The following is a 16,270-nucleotide window of genomic DNA, read 5'->3' on the forward strand; positions in this document are numbered from 1 at the left end:
AAATGATTGACTGGCTGACTGACATTTTTTTTTTTTTTTTGTCATTTTCCAATTTTTAACACTATAACAATATCTGTTGGAAAAAATCCCAACTCTGTAATAGTCCCACGATGCTATATCGGCGCTCGATTATTGGGCCTATTCCACGGCCCGACAATCGTTTAGCGAGGGCAGCAGGGACATCGTTACTGATGTTTTTGCAGCCCTTGTTTCATACTTTACCTTACCAGGCTGCAGGTCTTCTCCTTTTCCCCGGGACCCACACTGCAGCAGCTTCGGAGCGGCTTGTCTGAACTAACAGACCGCTCAGGCAATCACTGGCCGCAGCGGTCCTGGCCAGTGATTGGCTGAGCGGTCTGTCAGTTCAGACAGGCTGCTCTAAAGCTGATGCTGCTGAGTGGGACCGGGAGAAGGAGAAGACCTACAGCCTGGTGAGGCAAAGTATGATATGTCTGTGGAGGGGGTTGGCGTCCTCGCCAGCAAGTGCAGGTTCATGGATTATGGCCGCATGAAATAAGAATAAAGAAGTGAAATAACAGGTGAGTGCACTCTTCTTGTCTCTTTGAAGTTCATTGGAATATAATGGCTAATACTGCCCTCATAGAGTAAGCACCTGCACTGCTTTGCACACTCTTGCCATTCTCTTGATGAGCTTCAAGAGGTAGTCACCGGAAATTGTCTTCCAACAGTCTTCACACTGCGGTCTAACTCACCCCAAACCATCTTGATTGGGTTCAGGTCTGGTGACTGCGGAGGCCAGGTCCTCTGGCGTAGCACCCAATCACTCTCCTTCTTGGTCAAATAGCCCTTACACAGCCTGGAGGTGTGTTTGGGGTCATTGTCCATTGAAAAATAAATGACGATCCAACTAAACGCAAACCAGATGGAATAGCATGCCGCTACCTTCTACAATTTTCATAGTCATGAAAATACAGAAAACTCTTTGAATGAGAAGGTGTGTCCAAACTTTTGGTCTGTACTGTGTGTGTTGCCATAGGATAATATACATTATATTGCTAATTTAAAAGTTTATGGGAACACCTTTTATATGGTCCATCGGCTATAAATCTGTTATATTTCAGTATATATTATTTCTTTTGCAGAATTTTTGGATATCCGCTTGGTTGATGGAAAACAAGAATGTGAGGGGTGGCTGGAAGTCTATTATAATGGAAGCTGGGGCTCGGTGTGTGAAAATATGCCACACGTGTCAGTCTCTGTTATCTGCAAACATCTGAACTGTGGGTCAAAAGGACGAGTGGAGACTGGAATATATGAGAGTAGGAGAAGGCCCTTCTGGGTGGATCATATTAACTGTACCAAGCAAAGTAAATTATTATGGGAGTGTCCATCGTCCCCATGGAATATAGAATCCTGCAGAGATAGAGAAGTTGTTAATATAGTTTGTAAGTATCTGTGTATATATAGGGTTGCAGATATGCTAACTTAAAACAGACTGTGCTCTAGGACTAGTGACAGTGAGTGCACATAAAATAGGGGAAAGGGAAAAAACCTAGAGTGCTTATTTCATAAACCGTACAGCTCCCTTTACAATTTGTGCACTTTAAGTCTTTTGTTACAATTATTTTAGCTGTTACGGTGCCCTCACACAAAGGTATTTTGTGGTGTTAAGAACGAAAAAAAAAGCATTTTTTGCTCTATGTGTGAAAGTCTATGAGCGTTTTTTCAATGCTGAAGTCCATGCTAGGTCAAAATGCCGACCCAAATGCACCCGTTCCAGAAAGGAAGGGGTTAAGTGACCCCTTCCTTGGTGACGTGTGTGGCAGTCACGGCACACAGAGTTTTTGGCTCCATGGATGAATTAACTGACCCTCGGTCCACACCGCATTGACCATTTTTATTTAAAAAAAAAAATGCTCTGGTCATCAACATAGTCCAACGAATCCAACGTAATCCACAGGATTTTTCAACATAAAGTGGAAATGGAACTAAGATCATTAGAATCTGAGGTGTTTTCCTAGACGGGATATAAACATCATCTGAATTAGTCCCAGCAGAGAGCTCTGAAAGAGTTAAGTAAGAACCCTTATATTGTAATTCGCCAGTCTGATAAAAGCGGGTCAATTGTGGTGTTAGATAAAGATCTATACATCCTTGAAATTGCTAATACACTCAGTGACACCACAACTTACCAACCTTTACCTTCTGATCCCACAGAATGTATCAGACAAAAACTTGAAAATCTTGGATGTCAAATTGGGGGAATATCTTAATGTTGAGTTTCCGATGGTTCCCATCATCCATGCTCTCCCCAAAACACACAAGAATACTTTTCCTTCTCCCCTATGACCCATTGTATCCCGAGTGGGCTTACTCTTGGGGTGCTAAAGTGTCTGGGTTGATGATCTCCTTCAACTCTTAGTAACACGTACCACAGAGTTTATTAGAGATAGTAAAACCTTACTCAGAGCAGTTCGGGATTTACATGTTCTTCAGAATAGTTTGTAATTGTCCTGTGATGTAATGGGGTTATACCCTTGCATACCGCATGACAGAGCGATTTTTGCTCTTAAGTATCACCTTGAAAAATATAGCAACTACAGTAAATCCTTACAAGAGTACATAATTCTTGTTATCAAATTTTTGTTGAAATATAATTTTTTTGTTTTTCGTTTTGGTGATAGTTTTTTCACCCAAATTGTCGGTTGTCCTATAGGGGCGAGATTCTCACCATCATTGGCAAATTTATACATGTCATATTGGGAGGAAGTCGTCGTGTACAGCACTCAGAATTTGTTTACTTCTTACATTTTTTGGTACATCGACGACGTCCTCCTAATATGGACAGGTCCCCGATCGGGTTGCTGACTTTGTAAATTACATCAATGCCAACAATCTGAACCTAAAAGTTACATATGAATTTAATTTGCAGACAATTTCTTTTTTGGATATTACTCTTTTTTCCAGAATGGCAGGATTTCTTCGTCCCTCTATAGCAGGCATGTCCAAAGTCCGGCCCGCGGGCCATTTGCTGCCCGAGTTCCAAACTTTTACGGCCCCCCAGGTATCCAGCAGCAGCAGATACCTTGCGGCTTTGCCAGTGTAGTGCACCGAACTCTAGTGCACGGAAAAGAAAAGCCGAAATCTCGCGATGCCCGAGATTTCGGCTTTCCTTTTTCGTGCACTAGAGTACTGAGTACTGACATCTCGGACATCGCGAGATTTCGGCTTTCCGAGATTTCAGTACTGAGTACTGACGGTGATCCGGCCAGCTGGAGATCTCGCACGTCGTGAGTTCTAGGGCTGGAGATTCTTACAACTCCTCAGAGGTAAAGGAGGCTGATGACCTCAGCTTAGTTATATATAACTTATATAAATAATATATATTAAAAGTTCCAACGCCACCCTACTCTTCCAGAAGGGTTAGACCAGCAGGGTCCTCGAAAAAAAAATTTCTGCAGCCATACATAGCTAGTTGTAGTCTCTGAAGAGGAGTTGGCTACTATAGGCAAGGAAAAGCAGGGCTATACACTCACGATACATAAAGGGAGCATATAGGAATCTGTGGTAGCAAGCTGTCATACTCTTCATTAACCCCTGACTGCCTTTCGCTGTGCTATAATTCCATTATCTGATGTGCGACTATTTCACAGCTTGCTATTATCTGCCTGTGTTATAAAGCATATAGCATGTAGCATGTAAAATGGTCGGCCCTCGCACATGTTCACTTCATCAAATTTGGCACACTTTAAAAAAAGTTTGGACATGCCTGCTTTGTAGGAAGCCGAGTGCTGGCAATGGCATTTTACATGCGTCCAGCAATCATCCCTATCACACAAGAATTTGTTAGGTTACAGAGTAGGGGGTATCTTGGCGTATAGAAAGAGCACATAATATTGCTGATAGTAAAAGCAGAGAGTTTCACTTGACAGATAGTAAAAAATTTACTACATAGTCTACATTTCCCCTTACTTTCTCTACACCTTACTTCCCTCAATTTATTTATATCCAACATACACTACCGTTCAAAAGTTTGGGGTCACATTGAAATGTCCTTATTTTTGAGGGAAAAGCACTGTACTTTTCAATGAAGATAACTTTAAACTAGTCCTAACTTTAAACAAATACACTCTATACATTGCGTGTAGGTGTATAGAGGCCCATTTCCAGCAACTATCACTCCGGTGTTCTAATGGTACAATGTGTTTGCTCATTTGCTCAGAAGGCTAATTGATGATTAGAAAACCCTTGTGCAATCATGTTCACACATCTGAAAACAGTCTAGCTCATTACAGAAGCTACAACACTGACCTTCCTTTGAGCAGATTGTGTTTTTGGAGCATCACATTTGTGGGGTCAATTAAACGCTCAAAATGGCCAGAAAAGGAGAACTTTCATCTGAAACTCGACAGTCTATTCTTGTTCTTAGAAATGAAGTCTATTCCATGCAAGAAATTGCTAAGAAATTGAAGATTTCCTACAACGGTGTGTACTACTCCCTTCAGAGGACAGCACAAACAGGCTCTAACCAGAGTAGAAAAAGAAGTGGGAGGCAGCGTTGCACAACTAAGCAAGAAGATAAGCACATTAGAGTCTCTAGTTTGAGAAACAGACGCCTCACAGGTCCCCAACTGGCATCTTCATTAAATAGTACCCGCAAAACACCAGTGTCAACATCTACAGTGAAGAGGCGGCTGCGGGATTTTGGGCTTCAGGGCAGAGTGGCATAGAAAAAGCCATATCTGAGACTGGCCAATAAAAGAAAAAGATTAAGATGGGCAAAAGAACACAGACATTGGACAGAGGAAGACTGGAAAAAAGTGTTGTGGACGGATGAATCCAAGTTTGAGGTGTTTGGATCACAAAGAAGAACGTTGGTGAGATGCAGAACAAATGAAAATATGCTGGAAGAATGCCTGACGCCATCTGTTAAGCATGGTGGAGGTAATGTGATGGTCTGGGGTGGCTTTGGTGCTGGTAAGGTGGGAGATTTGTACAGGGTAAAAGGGTTTCTGAATAAGGAAGGCTATCACTCAATTTTGCATTGCATTACCCAGTGGACAGCGCTTGATTGGAGCCAATTTCATCCTACAACAGGACAATGACCCTAAACACACCTCCAAATTGTGCAAGAACTATTTACAGCAGAAGCAGCAGCTGGTATTCTATCATAGGTAATGGAGTGGCCAGCGCAGTCACCAGATCTGAACCCCATTGAGCTGTTGTGGGAGCAGCTTGACCATATGGTACGCCAGAAGTGCCCATCCAACCAATCCAACTTGAAGCGTGGGGTGCAACTTCTCCAGCTTACCTCAACAGATTAACAGCTAGAATGCCAAAGGTGTGCAATGCTGGATTTGCTGCAAAAGGAGGATTCTTTGACGAAAGCAAAGTTTGATGTAAAAACAATGTTATCTATATCATAAAAATGAAAGTCTGTCTGTCTGTCTGTCCCGTATAGACTTCCAAACGCCTGAACCGTCTGACCCCAAATTTGGCACACAGATACATTGGGTGCCCGGGAAGGTTATAGCGAAGGTCCCGTCCCCGCCAGATGTACAGGAGGGGAGGGGGAGGGGGAAGAGCGCCCCATAGAAATGAATGGGAAAATCTCCACACTGCACACACAGTTGATATAATTAGAAACGGCAGTTGGGAGCCTTAGCAACCAATAAGATTACTACTTTCACTTTCACAGGGATTGGTTGCTAGGGCAGCTGCCTTACAACAGATCCACAGAAATAAATACAGTAAGGGCCTTCACACCTACCGGATCCGCAACAGATTTCACGCTGTGAGTTTGCAACAAAATCTGCTGCAAATCCAGCAAATCCAGTAGTGTGAAGGTGAATGGGACCCGGCCCCTTTAACCCCCACGCCTCCGGATGCCTGCTCACCCGCAGTCCCTTTAACCCCCGGCCGCCCGCAGTCCGCAGCCCCCAGCCCAGAGCATACATTACCAGCTCGGTGCAGGGGTTAAAGGGGCCGGGTCCCATACATGCAGCGTGTATGAGACCCATTCACCTTCACACTACTGGATCCACAGCGGATTTAGTTGCTAACTCACAGCGTGAAATCTGCTGCGGCTCCGGTAGGTGTGAAGGCACCCTAAGGCTGGGTTCACACTATGTATATTTGAGGCTGTATTTGGTCCTCATGTCAGGTCCTCATAGCAACCAAAACCAGGAGTGGATTGAAAACACAGAAAGGATCTGTTCACACAATGTTGAAATTGAGTGGATGGCCGCCATATAACAGTAAATAACGGCCATTATTTCAATACCACAGCCGTTGTTTTAAAATAACAGCAAATATTTGCCATTAAATGGCGGCCATCCACTCAATTACAACATTATGTGAACAGAGCCTTTCTGTGTTTTCAATCCACTCCTGGTTTTGGTTGCTATACAGCCTCACAAATACAGCCTCAAATATACATAGTGTGAACCCAGCCTATTACAGTGTATATACGGGTGGAGATTTATCAAACATGGTGTAAAGTGAAACTGGCTCAGTTGCCCCTAGCAACCAATCAGATTCCACCTTTCATTTTCCAAAGAGTCTGTGAGGAATGAAAGGTGGAATCTGATTGGTTGCTCGGGGCGACTGAGCCAGTTTCACTTTACACCATGTTTGATTAATCTCACCCATTGTGTATACAGTAAGGGGCTTACCTCCTGGGTGGTGACATTGGGGAATGTATACAGTAAGGGCATGTTAGGTAATGTATACAGTATGGGGGCTACCTGGGGGGCAGGGGGTGGTGGTGGTATATACAGCATGGGAGCCACTTAAAGGGGGGAGTGTATACAGCATGAGGGCTACCTGCCGGGGTGGAGTGTATACAGTATAGGGACTACCTGCAGGGGGGAGGGGGTGTATACAGCATGGGGGATACCTGCCGGGATGGAGTGTATACAGTATAGGGACTACCTGCAGGGGGGGGGTGTATACAGCATGGGGGCTACCTGCCGGGGTGGAGTGTAACAGTTTAGGGACTACCTGCAGGGGGGGAGTGTATACAGTATGGGGGCTACCTGTCGGGGGTGGAGAGTATACAGTATAGGGACTACCTGCAGGGGGGAGGGGGTGTATACAGCATGGGGGATACCTGCCGGGATGGAGTGTATACAGTAGGAGGACTACCTGCAAGGGGGGAGTGATACAGTATGGGGGAAACCTGTGGGTGGTGAAGTGTACAGTATGGGGGCTACCTGCAAGAAAGGGGGAGTGTATACAGTATGGGGGCTACCTGCAAGGGGGAGGGGGAGTGTATACAGTATGGGGGCTACCTGCGGGGGTGGAGTGTATACAGTATGGGGGCTACCTGCAAGGGGGGGTGTATAGAGTATGGGGGCTACCCGCAGGGGTGGAGGGTATATCCAGTATGGGGGCTACCTATGGGGTGGAGTGTATACAGTATGGGGGAAACCTGCAAGAAGGGGGGAGTGTATACAGTATGAAGGCTTCCTGTGGCGGTGGAGTGTATACAGTATAGGGACTACCTACAAGGGGTAGGGGGTGCATAGAGTTTGGGGGTTACCCGCAGGGGGGGTTGTATACAGCTATCTGCAGGGAGGGAGTGTATACAGTATAGGAGTACCTGCAGGGGGAGGGAATGTATACAGTACAGGGGCTATCTGCAGGAGGGGGGGGAGTATACAGTACAGGGGCTACCTGCAGGGGGGGGAGTGTATACAGTATTAGAAACTTTGAAACCTCATCTGTGTTTTCCTCACCAAGGATGAAGGATAGTACCTAAGAGGGCAAGATTGTGATGATGCAGGATTGTGTATGCACTTATTATTATAAGCTGCAGGTTTTCTACATACACACACACTTATGGTCTGCAGTCGGGGGGGGGGGGGGAGCCCCAAACTATACACTACAGGTATACAGGACCCCAGAACTATACACTACAGGTATACAGGACCTCCACTAACACTGTCAATGTTGTATATAACTAGGCTCAGCATAACACTGCCAATGTTACACATAACCAGGCTGTATATAACACTGCCAATGTTGTATATAACCAGGCTGTATATAACACTGCCAATGTTGTATATAAACATGCTCAGTATAACACTGTTAATGCTGTATACCGAGCTGTATACTGATAACACTATCAATGTTGTACATATGGCTCCTGGCAATTTTCCCTTAAACAAAAAAAAAACACAAGGGCATAGATTGGCCTCCTGGACGACCTTAGAACAAATCTAATTAACACACTGACACTTTATACCCGGGCAACGCCGGGTACATTTTCTAGTTTCAAAGACAAATCATTATTTCTAACCTTGTCAATGTCTTGACTATATTTTCTATTCATTTCACAACGTATGGTGGTGAATAAGTGTGACTTTTCATGGAAAACACAAAATTGTTTGGGTGACCCCAAACTTTTGAACGGTAGTGTATTATCAAAAAATATATTCCCATATTATTTCAAGATGAGACGTGAAAAAATTCTAGCAGTTGGGGTGAGATGTGTTGCTCACAGGGGTGTTACTCTTGGTACCATCCTCTCCCCTAGTGTAATTAGAGATAGAACTAATCAAACCAATATGTGGTTTCACATTCAGGGTTTTTATAAATGCGCCCAACCACGTTGTCACATGTGTAAATTTGTACGTCCCAAAAAATCTTCTTTTGCATCTTCCAGGGGTAAAATTTACAATATAAAATCATTTTTGAACTGTATTTCCACACATGTAATTTACGTTGGGGGGGCTATTTATACTCACCTTAATTATTTTTGTCTTGAGCAGAGCCTGGCACACTGAGATCCAAGAGTGCCAGGCTCTGCCTCTTCATAAAATTAGCCCCAGCAGCAGTAGCACTGCTGCAGTTGCTGATTGGCAGAGCAGATGATACTCAGCCAATCAGCGGCTGAAGCGTGTTCATGCTCAGCTGATGATATAAGAAGACCAGGAGAAAACTGGAGGGTAAGTTAATCATCCCCCCCCCCCCCCCCCCCCCCCCCCCTCGGACAGAGCACAGTTTGACCCACAGGTTAATTTAAGTTAGGTTAACCCCATAGGGACCAGTGACACTTTTCCCCCTGAAACGCTCCACTAAAAACCACCATATGCATAAGCTATAGCGTTTTTTAGTGGAGCTGAAGACTTCCATTAAAGTCTAAGGAAGAAAACCACCGCAGTTTGAGGAAAAACGGCCAAACCCTCAGCCTGCTGCATTTTTTGTAAAACTGCCACAGAGCTATAAAAACTCCAGAGAGGAGAGAGAAAAACGCCACAATATAAAAATGCCATGTGTGCAAGGGAAATAATAAACTTCCATTGATTTTCAGCTAACATCTGTCCGAAAGTGTTTTTGGGAAGAAACAAACAAACAAAAAAAAATATGCCATGGCGTTTTTATTGGGGGGTTGGTGGATTTTACATGTTTTACAAGGTCTAACTTTGGGCTGGATATCCTGGAATCCCCAAAAAGTAAGACAAATGAAGGGTTTTTAAGATCTTATGACAGTCCAATTATATGTCAAAATCGAGAGCTAACGTAGGTAAGTGCATTGACTGGCACAGACCCCATTTCTTTTATGAATGTAGTCTGCTACTGACTAAGTTCAAGTCATTTCCTACATTGATACCATTGTTTACTTAAAGTCAAAACTGCAGCAAACCACACTTTTAAGATTTAAGACCGAGCAAACACTTATATAAGTACAGGAAATGGCCCACACGTAGTCACTAGCGGGCAACATTTCAGCATTATTTATAGATATTATCATGTGGGAGAATCCTGATAGAAATGCTCCAATTTTACTGATGCCCTCTGTAATTTTATTTTACTTATATGGTAAAGTATAGTATATACTGTATACTTTTATATAGTAAAGTATAGTAATATAATAGTTTTTTTTTTTTTTTTTTTTTTAGTTTTAAAACTTTTCATCAAATCTGAATTTATATAAATCTTATTTTGTTATTTCTTCTTTTGATATTTAGGTGAAGAAAACAGAAAATCACTTCAGAGCTACACAATATCCCAGCCTTCTTCAGGTTAGTACCAATTAGAGATGAGCGAACCTCAAACATGCTCGAGTCCATCCGAACCCCAACTTTCGGTATTTGATTAGCGATGGATGCTGAAGTTGGATAAAGCCCTAAGGCTATGTGGAAAACATGGATATAGTCATTGGCTGTATCCATGTTTTCCAGACAACCATAGAGCATTATCCAAGTTCAGCAGCCCCCGCTAATCAAATGCCGATTGTTCGGGTTCGGATGGACTCGAACCCGAACCCAGTTCGCTCATCTCTAGTACCAATACTTTCATAAGAAGTAGTTCACACCATACAAGCTAATTAAGGATGGTCCGAACCTGCCGAGGTTCGGGTTCTTATGAACCCGAACGCTCGGCATCAGATTCCCGCTGTCTGCCTGCTCCATGTAGCGGGTGGATACAGCGGGAGGACCGCCTGGAAAACTAGGATACAGCCTATGGCTATGGCTGTATCCCTGAGTGGGCTGTATCCCGGAGCGGGCAGACAGCGGGAATCATTGTCGAGAGTTCAGGTTCGTACAAACCTGAACCTTGGCCGGTTCGGACCATCCCTTAAGCTAATCTCTAAATTAAACTCTCTCCTCAGTTTATTTCAGATGCTTGTCAAAGACCGATCAAACAGTAGCATTGTAGACAGGCTGTGATAGTGGTGTAATACTGCAACTTTGGTGTGTTAGATGCAGCCAGGCATGCTTCCCTGGTGTCCCAGATGCATTCCGAAGGTGTTGGCATCATTTCCTGAGGTGTCATTGTGGACTTGGGGATCTCCAAGTGGTCAAATATTGATTTCCAAGTCCCGAGTATTTTTCTCCCATAGACTATAATGGGATTCGATATTCGATTGAATAGTCGAATATCGGGAGCTTTTCGAATCGAAGTTTCAAAATTTCACGATTCGCTCATCTCTAGTTAACATGTTACTGCTTTTCAACACTTTTACTGTTAATATCTAGAATATTGTGACAAAACTGCAAGAAAACTGCAATGCATGAACACCAAAATGTCATTTTGTTATTTTTTTTTTTTCTTTATTTATTTTTCTTTGAAAAAGGTTGACAGGAACTTAAGAACATTTCAAAGGTATGCTTATAAAGTGTAAAGTACAGTAGATTGTAGTCCTCTAACAATGTGTTCTAGTATAACATTCCAAGGATAGATATAAGAAAAAACATAACAGTTTTGGTTCTTTAAACTTTGTGAGCTAAAAGCTCATAACTTAGGTCATTAGAAAACAGTGAACACAAAAATAAACATGGAAATAAGAACTTAGCATTCATGCATTGTGCATGCACGAGAGTTGAGCCTTCATTTTGAGGCGGTGTGTAATTGACGGCAGGGGGTGGGGGTAGGGGTATGGGGACGACGAACTCGACTTACAAGACAAACCAATATAATGGTATAAGAAGCTTAGCCGCTGCAAATAGGTGGGGCCACAGAGTGTGTTTGTTTAGTGGGATGTCTTTAGTCGGTAGTCCTAAAAGGATTACTTCTGGGTCAAGTCTTAGTTTGGATTTACATACTCTGTTTATGGTCTGTATCACCTCTTGCCAGAATTTAGCTATGTCCAACATTTGTCTGAGTCAGTCAGGCCCATTTTACGTAGGAGATCTGGTGTTTTGTACCATCGAGATAGCACTTTATAATGATTTTAACAGGTTTTAACACATCTAGAGAAACCCATAGCATTCTTGATGATCTTAGTACGTTCTGAGTCAGAGAACATTTTTCTTTCCCAGGACAAGAGAAATCCAGGCGTCCCTTGTGATTGGTCATCAATTACATATGTTTGTAGTAGGTTTTGTCTACCAATCCAGGATAGGTATGGGATTTTATAGGATTGTAATTGTTTCTTTAATTTTTCATATAGTGGGGGGTAGTTTAATGCAAATAGTTGCGTTAGATCTTTAGGTAAGTTAATGTCTAAGTATTTTATGGAAGTATTGGGCCAGTGGAAAGGTGACGTGCTTTTTAGTTTGTTGGCTTGGGTATTACTGAGAGTTATGTTTAGGATTTCTGATTTTGTGTAGTTGACTTTGAAATTTGATAGTTTTCCGAATGTATCTAATATCATTTGAACTTTTGGGAGGGCTTTTTGTGGGTTGGTAAGTAGTAATAGCAGATCGTCTGCGAACGCTGCTGTTAGGTGTGTATGGGAGCCTACTTTAAGGCCTTTCAGGTCTTTGTCTAATCTCAAGGCTTGGAGGAGGGTTTCCATTACTATTATGTATAGTGTGGGGGAGAGAGGGCAGCCTTGACGCGTCCCGTTGGATATTTTGAATGTAGGGGATAGAGTGCAATTGACTCTTATTCTTGCACTTGGGGCCTGGTATAGCGACAGGGTGGCAGAGACGAAGGCTGGAGGGAATCCCATATTTTCCAGTGTGAGGGCCATGTAGTCCCATGCCACCCTGTCGAATGCCTTTTCGGCATCGGTTCCTAGGAGTACTAAGGGTATGCGATGCTGGTGGGCATAATGCATTGCGTGCACCACCCTTATGGCGTTATGTTTGCCCTCTCTCCCCTTGATGAATCCTGTCTGGTCAGGGTGTATAATTTTCAGGATTAAGTTACTAATTCTAGTGGAGAGCAGTTTTGCCCAAACTTTAATGTCCAAATTAAGGAGCGATATCGGTCTATAACCTGGGCAAAGCTTCGGGTCCTTACCCTCTTTTGGTAATATGGTAATGTAGGCTTCCAGTGATTGTGCAGGGAGACTAGCGCCTGTCATCAGGGCGTTGCAAACAGTGGTCAGATTGGGTATCAGGATGTCACTGAACCTTTTATAGTAAGATAGGGGGAGGCCATCTGGCCCTGGGCTTTTTCCCGGAGGGAAAGAGGATAGTACATCCCTAACTTCTTGTGTCGTTATTGGTGCTGTCAGTGCATTTTTATCAACGTCATATAGAGTGGGTAGGGAGAGTTTGTTTAAGAAATTTGTTATTTCTTCTTTTCTGTCTACTTCGTGTGTCTTGTCTGTATTATTCAGGTTGTATAGCGATGAGTAGTAGTTACAAAATTCTTTTGCTATATCAGACGTGTTTGTGAGTTTGAGTCCATTGGAGGTTGTGATGGTGTGTGTGTATGAATGGTTTCTCCTTCTTTTTCTTTATCATTGCAGACATCAGTCTACCCCCTTTGTCGCCGTGTGCGTAAATTCTTTGTTTAAAGTATATTGCCTTTGCTGCTGCTTGTCTGTTAAGAATGTCCTTTAGTTTTTCTCTTGCCAGTCCCAAGGCATCTAAGGTAGTTTGTAATCTGTTTCTTTTGTGAGCTGTTTCCAGCTGTGCTATTTGCGCTAGTAGGTCAGAGATTTCTTTCCTTTGGTCACGTTTAATCTTTGTGGCAAGGGAGATTAGTAAACAGTGGTGGAGGGCTGTAGCTTGTAGATAGATTTCAACCTTGTTCTAGAGCAAGATGGTATAGGGTGTAACTAAAGAACACTATTAGATTAACATTAATATATATTTATCATTTAAACTGAGATAACTTCTCTTCAATGTGGCATGGCCCAGGTAGGCACAAGGAAGGAGAGTTCATCATCTTGAGATGAAGACTTGGAACTGCTACAGTTTATTTTCAGTCAGGTAGGGTCCTCTTCAATTTCAGATCTTTGCAGATGCTTCTTAGCTCGAGGGGATTTGTGTTTGTCCATTTTCTTCCAGAGCGCCATCTTTGGGAGCGCGGGTAGATGTTGGCATGCTTGTACTGGTAGCCATGATGGTATGTCCATCGGTTCCATATCAAGGATAGTCCAAGCCTCGTTGAGATCTGCCGGGGTACAGATAGTGATTTGTTTGCCATCTTTGTTGATGATCAGCCCGAATGGATATGCCCAGGCGTATAAGATTTTCTTCTCCCTTAGTTTCTGCAGTAAGGGTGCCACGATGCGCCGTTTTGCAAGCGTGGAGGCTGCAATATCTTGAAACAGCCGGATCGGGTTTGACTCGAAATGGAGGTCGCCATTTTCTCTGTGTGCTTTCAATATTGCAGCAGTGTCTACGAACCTTAGGAGGCCACAGATTATGTCTCCCAGAGGTTTGTGTGGTTTGGGTGGTGGTCTCAGAGCTCGGTGCACTCTTTCTATGGTGATCTCTGCAGCTCTGTCTTCCCCCAGCAGTTGTTTAAACAGCTGCGTCATGACTGATGGCAAGGCTTCTGCTGCATATGACTCTGGTAAGCCTTTCAGTCTTAGATTCTTCTTTCTGCTTCTGTTCTCTTGATCTTCTATTTGTAGAAAAGATCAGTTTAGCTGGTTCTCATGATGCTGCACAGTATGTGCCATCGAGTCACAGAAGGAGACTGTTTCGGAGGCTAGTTCTCCTAGCTGCTCCGTTCTGTTCCCAATATGGTGGATATCCCCCCTGAGTTCTGTTAGACCTTGTAATATCGAGTCTAACACTGCCTGGAGCGATTTTTGTATAGCTTTTTGGACTGTCTTTGTTAGAAAAGCTTTGGTGATCATGGCGGGCTCACCTTCACATGAGTTAGGTGCATCTGAATCACTGTCTGCCTCTGTGTCATGTTCGCGCTCTCTGGAGTAGTCCGGCGCCATCTTGTGCGCGCTGCCTGGGTTCTTTCCACTTGCTTTTCTGAGGAATTTCTCCATCTCAGCTCGTCCTCACAGTGTTCTCGGGGTGGCTGGGGGTTCTCTGTTCTTATCTCTGCCTCCTCCTCGCATTTTGGTGCTTGTTAGGTGTCTTGTTAAGAGGATTCAGGCCGCCACTGAGGAGAGCTGATCTCTCAAGCTGCCATCCTGCTCAGCGGTCAGGCTCCACCCCCCCCCCCCCCCCCCCTGTCATTTTGCTATTAATTGCATCCAGAACTTTAGCCCCTACCCCACCATGATGTGCAGTTATGGTGGCTTCTGGCTGCTATCAGCATCATTGCTTCTCTGGAATGGACTGATCTCCATTGCTAACTATTTTAAAGTGTCACTATTATAACTTTTGAAATCAAAGTCATAAGATGCGAAATAAAGCATGTTTGCAACTTACATTCATAAAACATGTGACTTCCTGTGTTTTCTCTCTCTCTCTCTCTAAAAAGTTCATGTTGTGTAGCCAGCTCGGCACCTTGATACAGCAAACCGCTCTGCACGAGCCCCCACTCCAACAGCGTGTAGGTAATAGGAAAGAAAGTTCACCTGGGCTCAGCGATGCAGTGCATGAATGTACTTGCTTTATTTGTGATCCGAAAAACAATGGAGACATGTGATGCGCTCTCTCAGACCCAAGCCAACGAGTTTCCGGTACGTCACGTACCCTTAATCATGGCTAGGGAGTAGCCATACAGGTGTGTTTAAATAGGTAACCTGACCTACGCTAGGAAGCGTAATGGCGTCAGATCTTTACATAGAGAAACCTACTAATAAACAATGACAGCTAAAAACTAAAAACTAAAAACTCAATCATGCATGCATACAAAATGTGTAACTGTTACAACCTACCAGGTCACAGCAAGATGTTAGTCATTGAAATTGAGGAAAAAAAAAAATAAATAAAAAAAAAAAAAAAAAAAAATATATATATATATATATATATATATATATATATATATATATATATATCAGAAAGCATGTGGACACTACATTAGTAATATAATAGAAGTTATGTACGGAGATTTAACCCATTCGGGGCAGTAGTGTTCAAATGGAAGATCCAATCCAAAAGAGCATGTCTGATGTCGCCCCCTCTGGATGACAAGTGAACACGATCTATGGCAAAGGCCCTAAAAGAATCAGTACTACCGCCATGTATGTTGGCAAAATGACTTGAAGCTTCAAGTCATTTTGCCAACATACATGGCGATAGTACTGATTCTTTTAGGGCCTTTGTCATAGATCGTGTTCACTTGTCATCCAGAGGGGGCGACATCAGACTTGCTCTTTTTAGAAAAGAAGCGTATTGGATCTTCCATTTTAACACTACTGCCCCGAATGGGTTAAATCTCCATACAGAACTTCTATTATATTACTAATGTAGTGTCCACATGCTTTCTGATATATATATATATATATATATATATATATATATATATATATATATATATATATATTTCAATTTAAATGACTAACATCTTGCTGTGACCTGGTAGGTTGTAACAGTTACACATTTTGTATGCATGCATGATTGGGTTTTTAGCTATGTCATTATTTATTAGTAGGTTTCTCTATGTAAAGATCTGACGCCATCACGCTTCCTAGCGTAGGTCAGGTTACCTCTTTAAACACACCTGTATGGCTACTCCCTAGCCATGATTAAGGGTACGCGACGTACCA

General features: G+C 43.1%; 1 protein-coding gene across 1 annotated transcript in view; it reads left to right on the top strand.

Annotated features, from left to right (window-relative positions):
• The window catches only part of LOC138770477 (scavenger receptor cysteine-rich type 1 protein M130-like), a 222,460-nt gene that overhangs the window by 184,238 nt on the left and 21,952 nt on the right, over positions 1-16,270 (top strand). The window contains exon 16 of the mRNA XM_069949583.1: positions 1,104-1,410. Coding sequence (XP_069805684.1) covers positions 1,104-1,410 — 307 coding nt within the window. The remainder of the gene's footprint in view (positions 1-1,103; positions 1,411-16,270) is intronic.

This window comes from Dendropsophus ebraccatus, chromosome 13, assembly GCF_027789765.1.
Source record: "Dendropsophus ebraccatus isolate aDenEbr1 chromosome 13, aDenEbr1.pat, whole genome shotgun sequence".
Lineage (NCBI taxonomy): Eukaryota > Metazoa > Chordata > Amphibia > Anura > Hylidae > Dendropsophus > Dendropsophus ebraccatus.